Source organism: Eschrichtius robustus, chromosome 3 (assembly GCF_028021215.1).
Source record: "Eschrichtius robustus isolate mEscRob2 chromosome 3, mEscRob2.pri, whole genome shotgun sequence".
Classification (NCBI taxonomy): Eukaryota; Metazoa; Chordata; class Mammalia; order Artiodactyla; family Eschrichtiidae; genus Eschrichtius; species Eschrichtius robustus.
The window spans coordinates 116,955,816-116,975,014 of record NC_090826.1 but is presented as its reverse complement, the minus strand read 5'-3'; the positions used below and the strand labels follow the sequence as shown (position 1 = coordinate 116,975,014).

The 19,199-nt window shown below is 45.5% G+C and overlaps 1 protein-coding gene across 1 annotated transcript in view; it reads left to right on the top strand.

Annotated features, from left to right (window-relative positions):
- KCNJ10 (potassium inwardly rectifying channel subfamily J member 10) overlaps positions 1 to 9,615 on the top strand; it is a 28,690-nt gene extending 19,075 nt beyond the window's left edge. Inside the window, exon 2 of the mRNA XM_068541089.1 lies at positions 8,096 to 9,615. Coding sequence (XP_068397190.1) covers positions 8,096 to 9,235 — 1,140 coding nt within the window. The 3' untranslated portion in view covers positions 9,236 to 9,615. The remainder of the gene's footprint in view (positions 1 to 8,095) is intronic.
- The last annotated feature ends 9,584 nt before the right edge of the window (positions 9,616 to 19,199 follow it).

Here is a 19,199-nt window from a genome sequence, read left to right as displayed (position 1 = left end):
GCTATAGTGGAAAGGACCTTGTAATGCAGCCAGAACTAGGTACTAATCTCAGCTGTGCTACTTATATGTTGTATTGCCTGGGCTCTCTGAACCCCAGTTTCATAAGTAACTGTGAAGATAAAAACTCTGTTCCCCAGAGTTGTTGCAAAGATGAAATGTGAAGTGCTGGTCTAAGCTAGGCATTCGGTAAATGATAGTTGCTCTCCTTCTCTCTTCTTCCATTTCCCTGAACCAAACATCAGGAAGAAGTACTCCATGGTCAAAAGAGAAAACTCACCCAGTGGCTCTGTGAAAGGGTGTGCGGCTAGAGCACTATGAAGAGGAGGCCAAGTCCCTGCATCTGATCCCTGTGGGAGGCACGGGGCTCCACACCCACGCCGTGTGGCTCTCACCCTTCATTCTAGTGGCCACAAGGCAGGAGGGTGTTGTGGGATCAGAGCCCATCATTGTTTTCCCAATTTGTCCTGTTAAGTCTTTCATGTGCTCCCAACACTTCAACCAAAATGATTGGCCCCTATCCCCTGCTGGCCCTGAATCTACTCAATGCTATACCTTTTGCTTGTACTGCTTCCTTCCCTGGAGGTGCCTTCTCTTTGACACCCCCAAACTCCAGTCTCCAAGGGTCCAAATCTTGCCTATCCTTCAGGCCCAGTCCCAATGCCACCTTCCTCTATAAAATCTCCCCTGAGTGAGACAGTCAGGTATGGAGGAAAAAACTCAACTCCTGGTTGTTACTTACTCATAACAACCTGGTAATAAATGGGGATAATAAATGGGGATAATAACATTCCTACAGGGTTGTTTGAGGAATTATATGAGCCAACATTAAAATATCCCCAACAACTTAGCCCAGTGCCTAGCACCTAACAGGTTCTCAATCAATACACGTTCGTTACCTCCTCAGCCCCACCCCCTTGAGCTAGATGTCACCTTTCCCTTTGCAAAGTCCCTCAGCACTTTGTGGATCCCTATTCCATGGCACTTATCACTTCTTGCCTGTTATGTGGTCGTCTCCCTTAATAGATTGTAAGGTCCTCAAGGCCAGAATCCACACCTAATTCACCTCCATAATTCAAGTGTCTTGTTTAGAATCTGGCACCCTGTAAATGTTTATTGTATAAATGCATGAAAACACAACTGAGACTGCATGGGTCTTCCTGTGTGGTGGGCAGCATCATTACAGATGAGGACATTTGGTTTGTTGGCATATCTATTAGTGTCTATAATTAGTTATTGGGGTTTCCGTGGATACAAGGAAAAAGAGAAAACATCATAAGAAAAATCAAGAGAAGACACAAACAAGAAGGGGGGAGTGAGAAGGCCCCAAAGGGAGAGAGGCCCTGGGCCAGAGTGAAGTTCCATCTGTTGTACCCAGGCCAAGAGCTTCCACACATCCTTAGTCCTCCTGGAGGATGGAGTCCGTTCCCAGTGCTCTTAGATTGGCCCCTACACCTGGAGTGATTTGGGGGCCCCCTTCTGCTCATTTATTCACTCATAAACTACTTCTTGAGCACCTACTATGTGTCATACATTGTGTTAATCATATATCAGACTAATCAAAACATATTATGGCTGAATCCTTATTTTAATAAGCTTCTTTGTAGTAGAAGACACATGCTATACCAAGTAGATGTGCCATAAGAGATATAGATGGAGATATATATAATATATATATTCAGAAAAGAGAGGCCTTACTTAAGGCTGTAGGGATCAGAGAAGGCTTCATGGAAGAGGAGTCACTTGAACTGGGCTCTGAAAGATATCATGGCTATGTAGAGACAAGGAGAAAGGGAGGTCAGGAAAAGAGACGAGCATGAACAATCATGTGAAGGCAGGAAAACATGGGTGTATACGACAGGGAGCAGGGGACAGTTGGTTTGTCTGAAGTTCGCCATAGGAGAGATGAGGCAGGAAATAAGGCTGGAATGAGGTGTAGAAGCAGACCATGCAACTGTGCCAGACTGAGTTTGGCTTCTCTTTGATAGCTAGTGGACACATTATCTGTCAAACCTAAACCCAAAGGTAGAAGGGATTGAGTTGGGGAAGGATCTAAGATAGTTACAGTATAATGACAAGTGGAGTTTGGAGGCAGGGAGGTTTGGGAGGCCGAAGATCTCGATTTACCAAGTCACATCATCTCTCGGAGCTTCAGTTTCTTCATTCATAAAATAAGGATTGTAACCTTAATACCTTATAGGAATTCCATGAGAATAAAATGTGAAAGTGCTTTGTGAAGTGGTGGATACATGTGCACTGATTTGTGATCAGAGGTGTAACTGAGGAAGAGTGATCCAGTAGCAGTGTAGGAAGGATTTGGGGAGAGAAAGAATAGAGACAGGAGATGTGTAGGAGGCTGATGATTCAGGCAAAAGGTGTGAAGGACCTAAAGTAAGACAATGAAATGAAGGGGAAGAGACACAAATAACAAATCCACAGCTTGTGGCATCCGATGAATATTGAGATGAGGAAGGAGGGGAGTTTGAGATAATCCCTAGATTTTCAAAGGATGATGGCACCGTGAACTATTTAGGAAACCAAAGAGAGGCAGAGGTAGAGAAGAAAGGATTCATTCACACGTGGAGGTGGATGCATTTAGGATTCATGCCCCATAGCTTCTTCATTCAGGTTGCTCTTGCCACAGAAAGAACAGATAAAGCTCTTTGCTCAGGGCTGCTTCCCTGCCCACCACCCCTCCCTACCCCAGCCTGACATGACAGGTCAGGAGAAGGTGCACGGCTCTAACCTGCCCCCCTCCACCACTGCCCCGCGGAGGGGCTGAAGCATCCTTTCTGGTCACTCAATTTGACAGAGGCCGCCCCTATGCCCACAGCTATTCCCAGACAAGGCTTGTTTTCCTCCTTCATCTTCCAGCAAAGGGGACAGCGAACCCAGAGGGAGCTGGGAGCAGTGCCTTGGGGCTTGCTCTCTCCCACCTTTAGAAAAGAGAATTTGCAAACATCTGCACATGAGCAGAGCCCGTGAGGCAGACCAAGGCTGCAGCTCTGACTCAGGCCTCTGTCTCTCTAAATCAGGCTTCCAGTCATCTCTTTACTCAGACGTTCTTAACAAACTGCACTTGGTACTGGGGAAACAGGTGACGTTCACAGTCTGTGGCCTTAAATTGAGAACTCACAGATGGCAAACAATGGTAAACAAACCATTGCAAAGCACGATGATGTTTGAAAATAGGAATGTGTACAAACCATGCTTAGAAAACCCATGCTGGGGGCGGGGAGGTAGAGAAGATGAGCTATTTCTTCGAGGGTCAGGGAGGCTTCCAAAGGGGCAACTAACACTTGAGTGAGTTTTGAAAGATAAGCTGGAGGTCATCAGGTGGGCACGGAGCGGGTCCAGTGCAAAAGCGGGTCCAAAGGTAGAAGGGATGAACAGCGAGGTGCTTTGTGGAGCTGGAGTCTAGGATACGTGTGGAAGAGTGGCAAGACCAAAGCCAAGAAGGAGGCAGAGACCAAATCATGAAGGGCCTTGAATGCCATGCTCAGAGCAGTGGGGAGCCAGGGATCAGTTTTAGTCACAAGAGGAGTATCTGTACTGCAGAGCAGTCCTGTACTCAAGAAGAGCTCTGATAAATCCATTCATTCTGGAGAACAAATGACTCACGAGCTCTCAGGTAAAGAAAGAAAGCTCTAGGTCAATCTGCAGGCAGGAAGCAGAAGGAGGGAGAGGTATTTGCTGAGGCAACGTGCTGGACGTCACTGTAGGTGTGACTGGCCTTTGTTTTAGGGACTCATTAGTTTAATTTTTAGAGGAGAAAGAAGGTGATTGTGTCTGTTTCTGTCTCTTTTGACCACTCAGAGGCTGCTTTTGTTTTCAGAATTCTTCAGCTACTGTCCCTGGTATCTGGCTGGGACTGTTTTGGGGGAAACAGCACCCTCTAGAGGAGAGAGTATGTGTGTTTCAGGTGGGGCAGCAACAAACCATTTCCAGAACTCTGGCCTGCTCCCTTCCCAGGGGCCCAGGGGGTGGAGTGTGGCTGATTGTTTATCTGCTGCTGACTCTCACTACCGGGGAGAACAAAGCTGCCTGGCTGTGGGAGGTGGCACAGCAGCTGGGAGCAGCAGAGAATAGCTGGAGGAGGCAGATACAAAGGCTGGCAACAGCAGGCACACAGCTGGAGGGGGCAATCACAAGGAAGAGGTCTAGCCAGAGGCCAAAATCTCCAGTGCCCCCAATCTGTAGCCTTAACGCTGGGCTCTGGAAGCTCCGGGCTCTGTCTTCTCTGTCTCAGCTGTGATCCTCTATACAGGGGACCACAGAGGCACCTCCTGAAAACATGAGACTGTGAGAATGAACCTGGGATACACAGAAGCAGTCGCTACAATTTAAAAGTTCTGGATCAGAAGCCAGAAGACCTGGGTTCTGGTTCCAAAACTACTTGGAGCAAATCTCTCTGAACCTTAGTTTCTAATGATGCCTTTCCTACTTACCTCATGGCGTGGGGGTCAAATTACATGTTTCATAAACTGTAAAATGATATATAATCATAGACTATTATCTTGGGAATGATAAGCAAGACTTTCCTTGGGCCCCAAGAGCTTCCATTTCCCCAGATATACAGAGTCTCTCCTCGGCACAAACAAAGCTAGGGCTTTGATGTGGGATCTCTGGATGTCATGGTAGAAGGGCGGGTGGTGGGGGGTAGAGATGGGGAGGAGGCAGGCATCTTGATCCTCTATGAATGTAGTTGGAAACTTAAAGACAATCTTTAACCTTCCCACCCAAAGCTTTAATCTCCTCTCTAGAATCTCTGCAAAGCACTCCTCCAACCTGTCCTTGAACACCTCTGGGGGCAGGGTACTCTCTACCTTTTGAGATGCTCTTTCTACATTTGTTACAATGTTCTTCATATCAGTCTGGAATCTTTTTCTCGGTGGTTTGAACTCACTGGTCCTGGTTGTTCCCCTTGGAGCTCAAAGAACAAATCCAAACCTTTGTTCACATGGCAGCCCTTCAAACCAAATATTCTCACATAGCCTTCATAACCCTCAGATCGTCTCTCCTCCCAAGTAAACTTCCCCGTTTCCTTCAAACACGTCTCATATGATTTGGTTCTGAATCCTCTCATGTCCTGATTGTTCCTTGAGACTCAATACTGCAGATGTGGGATCAACAGGGCAGAATCAACTGAATCCTTATTTTATTCTAGATACTTTAATTCAACTAAAGCAGCTTAAGATTGCATTGCTTTTTTTGGCAACCAAAACACGTAGATAACTCACACTGGATTACTTTCTGCTAAAATGCCTAATTTCATTTTCGTGGTTCTGCTTATGAGATCACGTCTTTCCAACGCAGAACTTGCTCAGGTAATTTTTGGACCCAAATGTAATCCAACATTTATCCTTTTTACTCGATTTGGCCCACTCCTCTGGCTCCTTTTGGATCCTAATTCTGCCTCAGACCTTCCATTTGCAGTCCGTCCCAGCTCTGTGTCATCTGCATAACTGATGGCCGTGTGTTCTATATTTTTGAATAAAATTAGTGTTAAGAACATCGACTAGGTCAAGGCCAAAGATAATGCTCTGTGGTACATCGCTAGAAAGCTGATTCCAGGCTATCATGATCCACTCACCAGTAACACTGATTTTTTATTTTTAAGTCACCTAATTAGAGAAGCATTCTGTTCATTTTTCTCTGTCGTATCCCCAAGGACATAACTTGAGATCTTGTCAAAATCTTGCTTAGATGCACTTTCTCTGTTGCATTTCTCGTATCTGCCAATTTAGTAACCTTGTCATAGAAGGAAATTAAGTTAGCGTGATGTGATGCTACTTGTTCTTAGTAACCCCATGCTGGGTCCTACTGATAACTACCTTTCCCCCACTCTGCCCAAGAATTCACTATCTTAATGTTCCATTCTAGAATCTTGCCTGTGGTTGATACCTTATCTGTTTGTAGTTTGTGAAATGTACTTCATTTTTCTTTTTGAAACTTAAAATTATGCTCACTTATCCACAACTTTCCAGCAACTTTCCAGAATCTGTTTTAGATTCCCCTGTTCCTTAAAATCTCCTATAGAGGTTTCACATCTTTTCTCGAGTTTGAAGGTCAAATGAGAAGGCACGCTAACATGTAAACTTTGAATGGTACATAGATGCAAGCTTTGTGGTGGTTGTTTCTTTTATTAATATTACTACTATTGAGTACTGAATGGGGCTTTACTTGGGCTCTAAATAAGAATTCTTCAAACTTCAGAATTTCAAAGCCTCCCTCTTGCTCCAAAGTAGCCAAGGATATTGGGAAGTGGATGGCATCCAGTTCTGGCCAAGGAGTCTCATGTGTATGGAAGTTCCAAGTGGGTGGTGTAAAATGGGCTCCAGGTTGCCTCTGAATATTCTGGGATTCTTGTCTGTTGGTGATTTCCAATTTAGTGTCCGCTTGGGTGGATATATAAATGGACCCAAATAATTTAGAGTTTCCCAGGGGTAAGGCCATGGGCATATAGGATAAGGGGCAGTGTGAAGGAGAATGATAAAATGCAGTGGTATAGACTTCTCGGAATGGAGAACGTGATGAGCCACTCTGTGTTCTCCAAGAAGAACTAAATTCCCCAGTGGTCACCTGCTCCTTCCCAGAAGGTCTGGCCATCAGATCCAGAGTCCAAGGGCTCAAGTGATTGCAATTCTTTCTCTGATGGAAAAGTACAAGTTATTCCTTGGGCAGGGGTGCCAGGCACTTTGTATTAAGTGAGTTGTCTCCTATTTCAGAGCCTTGTCCCACTTTCTACTATCAGAATAAATAGCAATCCTGAATTTGAACTTGTGCAGAAATAGCCACAAACTAATATACACTCTTAACTCTTCTGCTTCACTCAGTCAAGACAATTTTGCCACCTACAACCTGGCATTTCTCCCAGTCCTTGGGAAAATGTTCCTGTGCTGCCAGGAGGCTTCAGTTTGATGTTTTTCCTCCACCATCGCTTGTTTATTTATTTATTTAATAAATTTATTTATTTATTTATTTATTTATTTTTGGCTGTGTTGGGTCTTCGTTGCTGCACGCGGGCTTTTTCTAGTTGCGGAGAGCAGGACTACTCTTCACTGCGGTGCGCGGGCTTCTCATTGCAGTGGCTTCTCGTTGCGGAGCACAGGCTCTAGGCGCGTGGGCTTCAGTAGTTGTGGCACGTGGGCTCAGTAGTTGCGGCTCGCGGGCTCCAGAGCGCAGGCTCAGTAGTTGTGGTGCATGGCCTTAGTTGCTCCGCGGAATGTGGGATCTTCCCGGACCAGGGCTCGAACCCGTGTCCCCTGCATTGCCAGATTCTTAACCACTGTGCCCCCAGGGAAGCCCCCACCATCACTTGTTTATTTTTGCTCAGTTTTGTCTGTGCTCTTCCCAACAAGACTTCAGACCCTAACCCACACCTAATTTCCCCAGAAGATGCAAATAGATGATGACAATAATAATGATAATAACAATGATAATAATAATAGCGAAATGGGCTGGGTGCTTAGAGAACATCTTAAGGGGTAGAAGAATGGGTAGTTTCTGCTATCTTCTGAGCCAGGCGAATATCTTTGTATCACCAGTGAGTACGGATGTGGAGGTAGGGGAGAGAATGGAGAAATTAAGGGCATGTGTGTGTTAAGGGGGACTGGCTTGGAAGGAGTTCAACAGGATAGTCTTTCTTGCTGCTGCCATTCTTGAGGGTGGGGAGGGATCCTATTTCAGAATTAGAGATCTTCACAGAACTGGTTTTGTGGTGAATGGAGACCAGTAGAGCCCTCTTTAGTCTCACTCCCACCTTCAAGGAACTGTGAACCTATTACTCTTTCTTCTCTGCTTCTCCTAAGAATTACAAATGTCAGACTGTACTGCAATTGTTTGCTTACTGAATATGAATCTTTCTCACTATGCTATGAGTTCTTGGCGAGCAAGGATGCTGTCAGATTCATCTTTGACCTTCCAGCATCTTGCACTACAGTGCCTGGCATATAGCAAGTGCTCAGTAAACATTTGCTAATAAGAGGACAAATCAGTGGCACTAAAATGAATGTTTCTTCTTCCTTCCCATTGGGTGGTGGCTGGGAGTTGCTGGATTTTTGCAATACCGCTCATTATGCTGTCTTGCTCTCTGCAGATGACGTCGGTTGCCAAGGTGTATTACAGCCAAACCACTCAGACAGAAAGCCGGCCCCTAATGGGCCCAGGGATACGACGGAGGAGAGTCCTGACAAAAGATGGCCGCAGCAATGTGAGAATGGAGCACATTGCTGACAAGCGCTTCCTCTACCTCAAGGACCTGTGGACAACCTTCATTGACATGCAGTGGCGCTACAAGCTTCTGCTCTTCTCTGCAACCTTTGCAGGCACCTGGTTCCTCTTTGGTGTGGTGTGGTATCTGGTAGCTGTGGCCCATGGGGACCTGCTGGAGCTGGGACCCTCAGCCAACCATACCCCCTGTGTGGTACAGGTGCACACGCTCACCGGGGCCTTCCTCTTCTCCCTTGAGTCCCAGACCACCATTGGCTATGGCTTCCGCTACATCAGTGAGGAGTGCCCACTGGCCATCGTGCTTCTTATTGCCCAGCTGGTGCTCACCACCATCCTGGAAATCTTCATCACGGGTACCTTCCTGGCAAAGATTGCCCGGCCCAAGAAGCGGGCGGAGACCATCCGTTTCAGCCAGCATGCGGTTGTAGCTGCACACAATGGAAAGCCCTGTCTTATGATCCGAGTCGCCAACATGCGTAAGAGCCTCCTCATTGGCTGCCAGGTGACAGGCAAACTGCTTCAGACCCACCAGACAAAGGAGGGCGAGAACATCCGGCTCAACCAGGTCAATGTGACTTTCCAAGTGGACACGGCTTCTGACAGCCCCTTCCTCATCCTACCCCTTACCTTCTACCATGTGGTGGATGAGACCAGTCCCTTGAAAGACCTCCCCCTCCGCAGTGGTGAGGGTGACTTCGAGCTGGTGCTGATCCTAAGTGGGACAGTGGAATCCACCAGTGCCACCTGCCAGGTGCGCACTTCCTACCTGCCGGAGGAGATCCTTTGGGGCTACGAGTTCACACCTGCCATCTCGCTGTCAGCCAGTGGCAAATACATAGCAGACTTTAGCCTTTTTGACCAAGTTGTGAAAGTAGCCTCTCCGAGTGGCCTCCGTGACACCACTGTATGCTACAGAGACCCTGAAAAGCTCAAGTTGGAGGAGTCATTAAGGGAGCAGGATGAGAAGGAGGGCAGTGCCATTAGTGTGCGCATCAGCAATGTCTGATGGCTTCGTTCCCCACCTGCCCATCCCTCTGGTCTCTTTTCCTCTTTTGGCACCCTGGGTGAGGGATATTACCCAGGTTTACTGGAGAGCCCCAGAAGCACCCTTCTCCACTCCCTCTTCTTTAACCCAGAGGCCTGTGGGTAGTCTAGGCCAACTGGACTTCCTCCCGTTGTTCCCTTCACCTCACCACACTTCCACCCCAAGATGCACACCTGCCTTAAGCCAGGATGGGGGAAGGAGAGGGAAGATTAGGCTGAAGTGGCTTAGAAGGCCTCAGCCATGCCTGGAGACTCACATTAGGAGGACCATGCAGTTGGATGGATAGGCTCCCCCCACCCACCCACCTCTCACCACCACCACCAGAAAGTTTGGTGCTTTGAGGCTGGAGCCCCCTCCCTATCTTTCCACCTAGCAAGCTCCCTAAGGCAAGACTCTCTCTGGGATGGTCCCTTTGGGGTTTGTGCCCTCAGAGATATAGGAATCCAGACTCATTTTATTCTGAAGTCTCTACCAAAACCTGTTGAAAGAAGCCAGGGTTTTTCATGGTGTAGTTAATTTCTGTTGGCAACTCCTGACTATAACCTAGGACCTTGGTCCCCATTGTTCTCCTCTTTCTAGTTTCTCAAGTGGACACTTTCTTAGGATACCCAGTTCCCACATAGATGCCTCTGCTCCCAGAGAACTGGAGTTGACCCGGGAGATATAAAGCATACAGGCACAACCACCACACCTGCTCCTGACCTGAATACTGAACTCTTCATTGTGGGGTGACTAATGCAGACCTATTGTCTAAAACCTTGAACCTATCCTCCAGGCAGCCCTGGGGGGATCTGTTTCCTTGTGTCCCATGAAAGTAATGACCTTCCCGAATATGTTCCCCTGGAAAAAGTCCAACGCCCAGGCCCCATAGAAAGGTCTGGAAATGGTGTTCCAGATTACACTGTCCCTGGCTTCTCTGATTCTTTCCTGCCCAGCCCACTCTCACCTAAACCCAGCTTTGGAAAATGCAAGGGCCTTCCTCTCTTACCACTAAAAGTAGACTCATAGGGCACAGAGTCCCCAGGCAAGTTAAACCAACCAAATGGGATGAGTACATTCTCCGATTTCCAGACTGCTGTATAGAGCTCCTGGGAATTGGCAATGCTTTGTTAAGGTTTGGGCAGAGGCAGAACTCTGTGGCTGGCAGATACTATTCACCCTGTTACCCCTCCCAGTGCCCTTCGGAAAAGTGCCAGCTATTTTGTTAGGCAGTGCTGGGAGGGAAGGCAATTATACCTCCTGATCAAATAACCATGGTCTCCCTCAGCCATTCCTGAGACAGTATAAAATGAATATCAGTCTCATCTCTCCTCTCTTCTGCTATGAAGCCAGTTTCAGGCAAGTTAAAAGGCATACTTTACGAGATCAGACTCAGGCCACTCCTTGTTCCCTGAAGGGGACTGTGGTATGGGGTCAGAAAGGGTGTATGGGCACCAGAACTTTCTCTAAAGCTCCAAATCCCACGAGTGCTTCCTGTTCTCATTTAGGTACCAAGGGACACTCTCCCCCACCCCAAATGGTTTGGCACAGAGTCCCTGTATGAAGCAAGTGGCCGTTTATTTAGGGTGGACCAGCCAGTTGTTATAAGCTACGCATTTATACAGAATGAGTACATGCATCTGTGTGCAGAGCCTCACAGAGAAACCCACAAAATTTGGAGGCTGGACCCATGGTCACCATTTACTACAACTGCACAAGATCCTCTTATATTGATCTCTCCTTGAACTCAACTAACTATGTCTTGAAGATGAAGACCCTTCATTCTCCACTTACTGTAAACCCCACCATTACTCCCTAGCTCTCAAGAAAACAAGAACCAGAACAACTTGAAAATCTGAGACAGAGAACAGAAGGCAAAGAGCCAGCTTCTGGGCTCTCAACTTTATTCAAATGTTAGACTCACTTGATTTCTTTCAACGTGTGTGTGTGTGTGTGTGTGCGCGTGTTTATGCGTGTGTGTGTATCTTCTTATCCATTAGCAAGTTATCCTCCATCAAGTTTCTTCTGCACAGAGCTGCTTCCCTCCTGAGGGAAACACTCTTCCCATTCCCCTGCTGTCTATTCCAAGCCTCCAGAATCCTCAGATTCTTGGATAACAAAATGAGAAGAGAACATTTTCTGACTTAACCTTTTTGATTCTCCTGCACGATTCCACACTTTCCTCTAAATTGCACTTTAAATCATACTCTCCTCTTAATACAACCTGGCTTATTCTCCCATAAGCCCCATCAGAGAGCAATGCCCCTCTCCCTCAACCCTAAGTGATTCTTTAGACTACAGCCCCCCTCTCCTCTGAGCTGAAATCATCTTTCAGGCTATCAGGCAAGCTTTAGAAGCAGCCAGGTCTGATGAGAAATGGGATCCCTGACTACACCAACCATGGACTTGGAATGTCAGGAGAGCACCGGGCACAGATCTTCAGGGAGGAGATTTCAGAGGATGGGCAACACAACTGATGGGGGAGGATACTCAGGGTATGAAGATGAGGAAGGGTGGTGCTATGGGATCTGGTGAAGTCAATGAAACCCTTGAGTGTTACTTGGGCTAGCAGGGAAGAGGTAGGTGGAGGCTCAGGGAATTAAGCTATGATATATAAATGAAAGGTTTATCTAAGAAAGAGAAACAGATAATATATATATATGTAGAGAGATGTATATGTATATAGGACCAAATATACTGAATGTACAGAAAGAAAGTATTCAGAGAGCTTAGCATGGGGGCAGATATTTTGCTCTGGTTTGGGGGTAGGACTCCCCAGATTCCCAGACTTACAGCCAGTGATCTTGGTTTCAACATGGAAGTGAGATACCTGACTAAGGCTTTCAGGTTTGATGACGGGAAAGGGAGGGGTGGAAGCTGCTCTTCAGAAATAAAGAGGCGTCCAGTGAGGCTTCTGACAAACCCTGTGCTGCTGACAGGACCAGGAAGAGGGGAGATAAGAGGAACATGAGGGGAGACACTCCATCTGTGGAAATCTAGGAGAATCTACTACTTAGGCTGTGTGTTCCCATCCCTAGCAGTGTCCTGTGACTGTAGCACTTAAAAAGAAAAAATCCTGTTTCCCTCTCTTAAGGTACACTGTATTTCCCCTTCCTCCACAGCGGTGGGGCAACTGCAGCTCCAGCCCCGGGAGGTGATGGCTATTCAACCGAGAAGCTGAACACTTCAGTGTGTGGGAGGCACTAAAGGGAAGCCTCAATTCTAGAATCTAAATGCCAGGACTAAAGGGCTGTTGGGCCCAAGATACTCCCAAGGCAGAGGACCAGACTTCTGTATGGTTGCAAGCAGCCCAAAGAGAATGCCCTCTATGCTAGAAGAGTCCCAATCCTGGCATCTGAGCATGGGGGAGGGCGTGGTGCTTTAGCTTTGTACCTCTGTATGAAAATGAGGAGTGGGGGTACCAGCTGCCCTAGGGGATGGGGAGAGGCTTCTGAAATCCCTGCTCTGTGCTTCACCTCATTACCTGCCCAACCTCCTACCCCAACCTGTCAGCTAATAAGACCATCCAGGGATTTCTCTCTGAGGCCTGAGAAGAGAAAGGAAGCCAGTTATACTATTGCTACAAGCCAGGGACACCGCCCCCTCCCAAGGCTGCTACCCTGGTCCTTTACCCTTGCTAGTTAACCTAGCTTATTTGTAAAATAACACGCTACCTTTGCTGTAAAGTTAGCCTGGGCTCCAGCTCAGTAATGGCCAACTCTACTGAAGCAGAAATATCTAGGGATGTTTTTTCCATTCATTGCATTAAAGACTAAACCAGGTCAAATGTACCTAGGAAAAAAGACATGTGAGTTTTTTTGGTTTATTTTATTCTTGTCTGTTCAGAACAAGTTACTAAATAAAACGGCTGAATCTCTGTTCTTCACTCTAGCTTCTTTTAGAGATCAAAACTAATCCTAGGGACTTCCCTGGTAGCGCAGTGGTTGAGAATCTGCCTGCCAATGCGGGGGACACGGGTTCGATCCCTGGTCTAGGAAGATCCCACATGCCAAGGAGCAGCTAAGCCCGTGCGCCACAACTACTGAGCCTGCACTCTAGAGCCCGTGAGCCACAACTACTGAAGCCCGCACGCCTAGAGCCCGCACTCCGCAACAAGAGAAGCCACCGCAATGAGGAGCCCGCGCACCGCTATGAACAGTAGCCCCCGCTCGCCGCAAGTAGAGAAGGCCCTCGCGCAGCAATGAAGATCCAACACAGCCAAAGAAAAATAAATAAATAAATAAAAATTAAAAACAAAACAAAACTAATCCTGTTACTAAGGCCTGAACTCACTGACCTACCTTTGGGAAAGGAGGGTGGAATTGAGTTGTGCTGGAACAGCTTCTGACCACACAGCCAGGCCTTTCCCCTTTGGTGCTATCATCCATTCCCCCAACTCCTTTCCCACACCTCCCCTCATTAACTTCAGGGTCCTGTAGCAAATACCTGTTAAACTCAGTTTTTAAAGGATTACAAAAAAAGGTAAGACCTAGACATCTGAAAATTGGCTCAGGTTAATCCAGGAAAGTCAAGTTGCTTTGGAACCCAGGCACTGTCCCTTTCAGCCAGTGATCATGCACCCAACTTCCCTGCCACACTACAGTGCAGGTCATTCCCTATATATCCTCAAGGCTCTATATGCCTATTCATTTAATCACTGGGCATTTCCTGCCCCAGTTCTCAAAGAAGTGGGTTTCTCTTCTATTCTTATCTATCAATAGCCTGAAAAAGGCCTGGCTATCAATATCCAGCCCTGAATTGAAGTAACAGACCCCTATGGTCACTGACTCTTGTTCCCCAGAAATGGAAGGACAGAGGGAGAAAATTGGGTCTCTTACCATCGTCAGTAAATACTTATCTACAACATTTGGGAAACACTGTTTTGTAGGGATGAGTCATAAGACATGAGAGATATATAAGATATATGAAATATACAGTCCCATAACATTTGGAGAAAGTTGCCAACTTGTGAAGAAAATAAGATAAAATAACAAGTAGCATACATTAGGGCCAGATATGCCATTAACAACATGTTCTAAACAGTGAGATCTCTGTGGAAAACATTCCCCAGGGATAGGTACTAGGCAAGGGATGGTATCAATCTAAGAGGTCTGGTTAGAACACATTTGACACAGGACTCAAGAAAAATCAACTGAGTTCCTATTACATGAAATGTACCATTCACGTGACAAAGAAACAGAAGACATGATACATGCCAGCAAGGTACGTACAGTTTTTTTTGGCTTTATACCTGCTATTCCTTCTGGGGAATTCTCCATATTGCTTGCCAACTCCCAAGTTAACTCTCAGTATGCCCATCTTAGACCAAACCCTGTTAAAAGCTGTGATTGCATCATGTACCCGTCTTTCATTACACTTGTCACAGATGCAGTTTTATATTACTTGTGAATTTATTTGACTAATGTCTGCCTCGCTCACTAGCATTTAAGTGCCATGTAACTGTAACCGGGATTCCTGTCAGTGTTGGGTCACCAGTACAGCTGGGCACTTAGCACAGCACCTGCACGTATGATGCTCAATAAATGTAGAAGGAAGGAAGGGAAGAAAAGAGGGAGGGAAGGAACTTGCCTACAGTTCACACAGCTAGTATGCAGTGGAGGTGGTATATTGGTTAAAGAACCGTAAAAGGTTTAGATAACATATTTCATAAGGCATGACAAAATTAACTGTTTAAAAAAATAGAACAGACAATAAACACCAATGTTTTGGGGGAGAGATCATTTCCACTACTAGTTAAGATTTAGGAAGAGCCCACAGAGTTCAGGTTTGAGCCTAGCATTGAGAGACAAATAGTATACAAATAAGTGATGAGAAATAGGATTCTTTGTAGGTGGGACAGCATGGGCAAAATACCACAGTAAGAAAGCAAAAGGCATATTTAAGAGATTAACCATCTAACCATTAGATTAGAATATAATCAACAAGGACCTACTGTATAGCACAGGGAACTCTCTCAATATTCTGTAATAACTTATATGGGACAAGAATCTGAAAAAGAATGGATCTATGTATATGTATAACTAAACTACTTTGCTGTACATCTGAAACTAACATAACATTGTAAATCAACTATACCCCAATATAAAATAAAAATTAAATTTAAAAAACCTAGAATAGAGGGCTTTCTAGGTGAACAGGTTGAAAAGGCAGGGTCATGGAGGGATTAAATGTCAGTCTAAATTATTTTTTTTTCCACAGGCTTGGGAGCTATTGAAGATGTTTGAGAAAGGAAAGCATCTAATTATAGTACTGTTTATGAATAACAATCTGGCAGTAGAATTGAGAGACAGGAGACACTAAACCAGTTAAGAGACTTGCAAAACCTTAGGGGAAAGGTAATTGCCACAGATCCTAGTTGAGTACAGGTGTCAATACTGTTACCAAATTGAGTTGTTGAAGTCTGAACTAAGGTGCAGGATGCTGAGTACAAAAAGAATTAGGGATAGATTCAAAAGAAATTACAAAGCAGGAAATATAAGCAAGATCTAGAAAAAGAAAAAAGGAGGTGATTGAATTACAGTGCCAGCAGAAAGCAGATGGTACACTCAAAGGGCTAACTGGACAGGACTTAATGAAGGGAGTATTAACAAAGGTGTGGGCAGGGTCAATAAACCAACAAGGGCTGGTGAAGCACCCAGGGACTTGCAACAGTAGGAAGCCTTTACCGGTATTAAATCTGAAGGGACCATCATTGAAACCTGGTGAGAGTTTCTGAAGGGAGAGGGCTACAGCTTTAGCAGGAGCCTTGGCCTTAGGTAGAGGAACTCAGCCACTGCCAAAGATCTGCTAGTGCCTGCCACTGGCTTATTCTAATGAGAAGCCAGAGGGCAAGGGAGACTGCGTGATGCTGCACAGAACAGGGCAGAAGAGATGGAGAACGGATCTAAAAAGGTGATGACAGCGTATTATAGCATAGTGACCAAGGCCAAGGTCCTGGCTAAGGATGCTAGGGATGAGGTATGCATGTGTGTGCCTTCCCTAGCCACTGGCTCTAAAAGAATGGAAACCTAGAGACACACAGTGAAAGGGAGAATGAGGAAGGACTGTAAGTAGTAATTCAAGAGGTAATGAACAGTTGAGCATTTGAAAAAATGCAGCCCTTTCAGGGAGAAGTGAGAAAACAGAACCCCTACGCCCAATGCAAAAAGCTCAATATGGGGTCCTTAGACCCTGTGATACTTCTGTCTCGCCTAGAAATAGTACCAATAGTTGGCACACCACGTCCAATTAATTTTACTGGACTCTGTCCCCTCTTCAGTCCCACAAACACTATCTGCATCTCACTTTGATCCAAGCTTCGTTTCTTTTGATTAGTTGTTTACTGTTTCCTTATTTGCCCAAATTTGGTGCCTCTCACCTATTTACTAGGCAGGCTCTATAGGGACAAATTAGCTGAGGCCTTTCTGTCATACTACCTAAACCAACCCAACCAGAGGAACCCTCACTTAATTAATCTTCTGGCATCTACCTCCCATATCCTCTACCTTCTGGGACTAACCCTCACTTATCTATCACTGGCAGAAGAAAAGAATAAATATATAGAATCACAGTGACAGAAAATATCAGAAAGATTCAAACAAGAGATCAACGAGAGGAGGCAGAGAGGGAAATTAGAATTCATCATCAACATTTTATTTGCAGGTTAGCCACATAGTAGTTAAGAATACTCTGGGCCAGACAGACCTGCTTTTGAGTTCCAGCTCTGCCACTAGTTGACTATATGACTTAGGAAAATTACTTAATCTCCATAAGCTTTGATTTCTTCATTTGTGAAGGTGGGAATATCTACCTTACATGGTAAGTATTTAGCACACTGACTGACACACTGCAAATAAGTTCTCAACAAAGCTGGCTATTAGAAATCATCATCACGGACTTCCCTGGTGGCACAGTGGTTAAGAATCCGCCTGCTTGGGCTTCCCTGGTGGCGCAGTGGTTGAGAATCTGCCTGCCAGTGCAGGGGACACGGGTTCGAGCCCTGGTCCGGGAGGATCCCACATGCCGCGGAGCAAATGGGCCCGTGAGCCACAGTTACTGAGCCTGCGCGTCTGGAGCCTGTGCTCCGCAACAAGAGAGGCCGCGATAGTGAGAGGCCCGCGCACCGCGACGAAGAGTGGCCCCTGCTTGCCACAACTAGAGAAAGCCCTCGCACAGAAACGAAGATCCAACACAGCCATAAATAAATAAATAAATAAATAAATAAACAAACAAATAAATAAATAAATAAAATTAAAAAAAAAAAAGAAAAGCAAGTACAATGAAATCTTAGCAAGACCCAAGAGGATATCCAATAGTCTTGGGTTATAAAAAAAAAAAAAAAAAAAAAAAGAATCCACCTGCTAACGCAGGGGACACAGGTTCGAGCCCTGGTCCAGGAAGATCCCACATGCCACGGAGCAACTAAGCCCGTGCGCCACAACTACTGAGCCTGCGCTCTAGAGCCCACAAGCCACAACTACTGAAGCCCTCGTGCCTAGAGCCCCCGCTCCGCAACAAGAGAAGCCACCGCAATGAGAAGCCCGCGCACCACAATGAAGAGTAGCCCCCGCTCACCGCAACTGGTGAAAGCCTGTGCGCAACAACGACCCAACACAGCCATAAATAAATAAATAAAGTAAATTTCTAAAAAAAACCTACAGCTTTCATGAATCTTTAAGATTTGATTTCTAAATATGAGAATAGCGTTTAAAAAAAAATCATCATCATCATTTGAATGGTGATGTGCTGCCATTGTATATATGTACACTTGCAGTACACTGCAAAAAAAATGGTTAAAAGTAATTATCAACATAAGGCATATACTTATACCAAGGTACAGATAAAGACAAAGAGATATCAGAATATGAATATGGAATGTGTGAGATTAACTTGGTTCATACAAAGGATAAATGTAAATTGTATATTGGATGAATGGAGGGTAGTCCTGGGAGCTGCATGTTCAGACTGGATGGAGTCACCCACTCTAGTAGATGCTAGTTTAGAAGACGTCCCCAAGGAAGCAGGATCAATCTGTAAAATCAAGTAAGTCAGCAGTTACTGAACAGGTACCATGTGCCTAAGACTGCAATAAATTATGAGTAATCTAAAAAAATTAAGGATAAGATATAACCCCTAACCTCAAAAACCCTACAATCTCATTGAAAGGGTTATGAATACAATCTAAAATAAATTATGAAATTCTGAATTGCAGACTTAAGTTCAATAAGTGCCCAGAAGGGAAAGAGCTAATGGGTTAGAGTCCTTGGTGAGAAATTCATGGGAGTAAGGTTGGAGTGGGATGCGTGAAGGGGGAAGAACTTGAAATAGATAAAGGATATTTGAAAGAGGAAAGGACTGGGAGTTGGGAGCACCCCAAAGATGCCACTCCAGAGGTATCCTGGTAAGAGGAACCTCAAAAATCAATTCAACTTGTACAGAATGCCTACTGTGTCTGGTAATGTGTTATATACTGAGGTACAGAAAAGAACAAGATAATATCTGTTCTCAAAGAACTCAAAATGTCCTGACAGAAAACTAGGAAAATGAAACAAAAAAGTTATCACTGACAAATGCTATACTATAGGGATGGTCATTCCAAAAGGGAATTTTGGAGCAATGGGAGGGCAGGCAATGGACAGGACTCTATATTTACATAGAGGGGCAGGGGCTTCTGTGTGAGTGACTTTCTAGAGCTTAGAGCCCTTTGGTCTCTGTTCGTCTACCCTCAGTTAGCAGAAAGGCATCTAAATCGCAGTGCATGATGAAAAAGTGAGCTGAGAGCCAGGATATGCTTTTAGGAGTTAACACTTGAGCCGAGGCCTGAAGGGTTAAGTAGTGACTGCTGAGGGGAAGGCAACGTTGACAGAAAGAATAGCAAGTGCAATGACACTGAGGCATGAGGGCGTGATAGAATTTAGGAACCCTACGAAGCTTCCTGTCCTCCCCT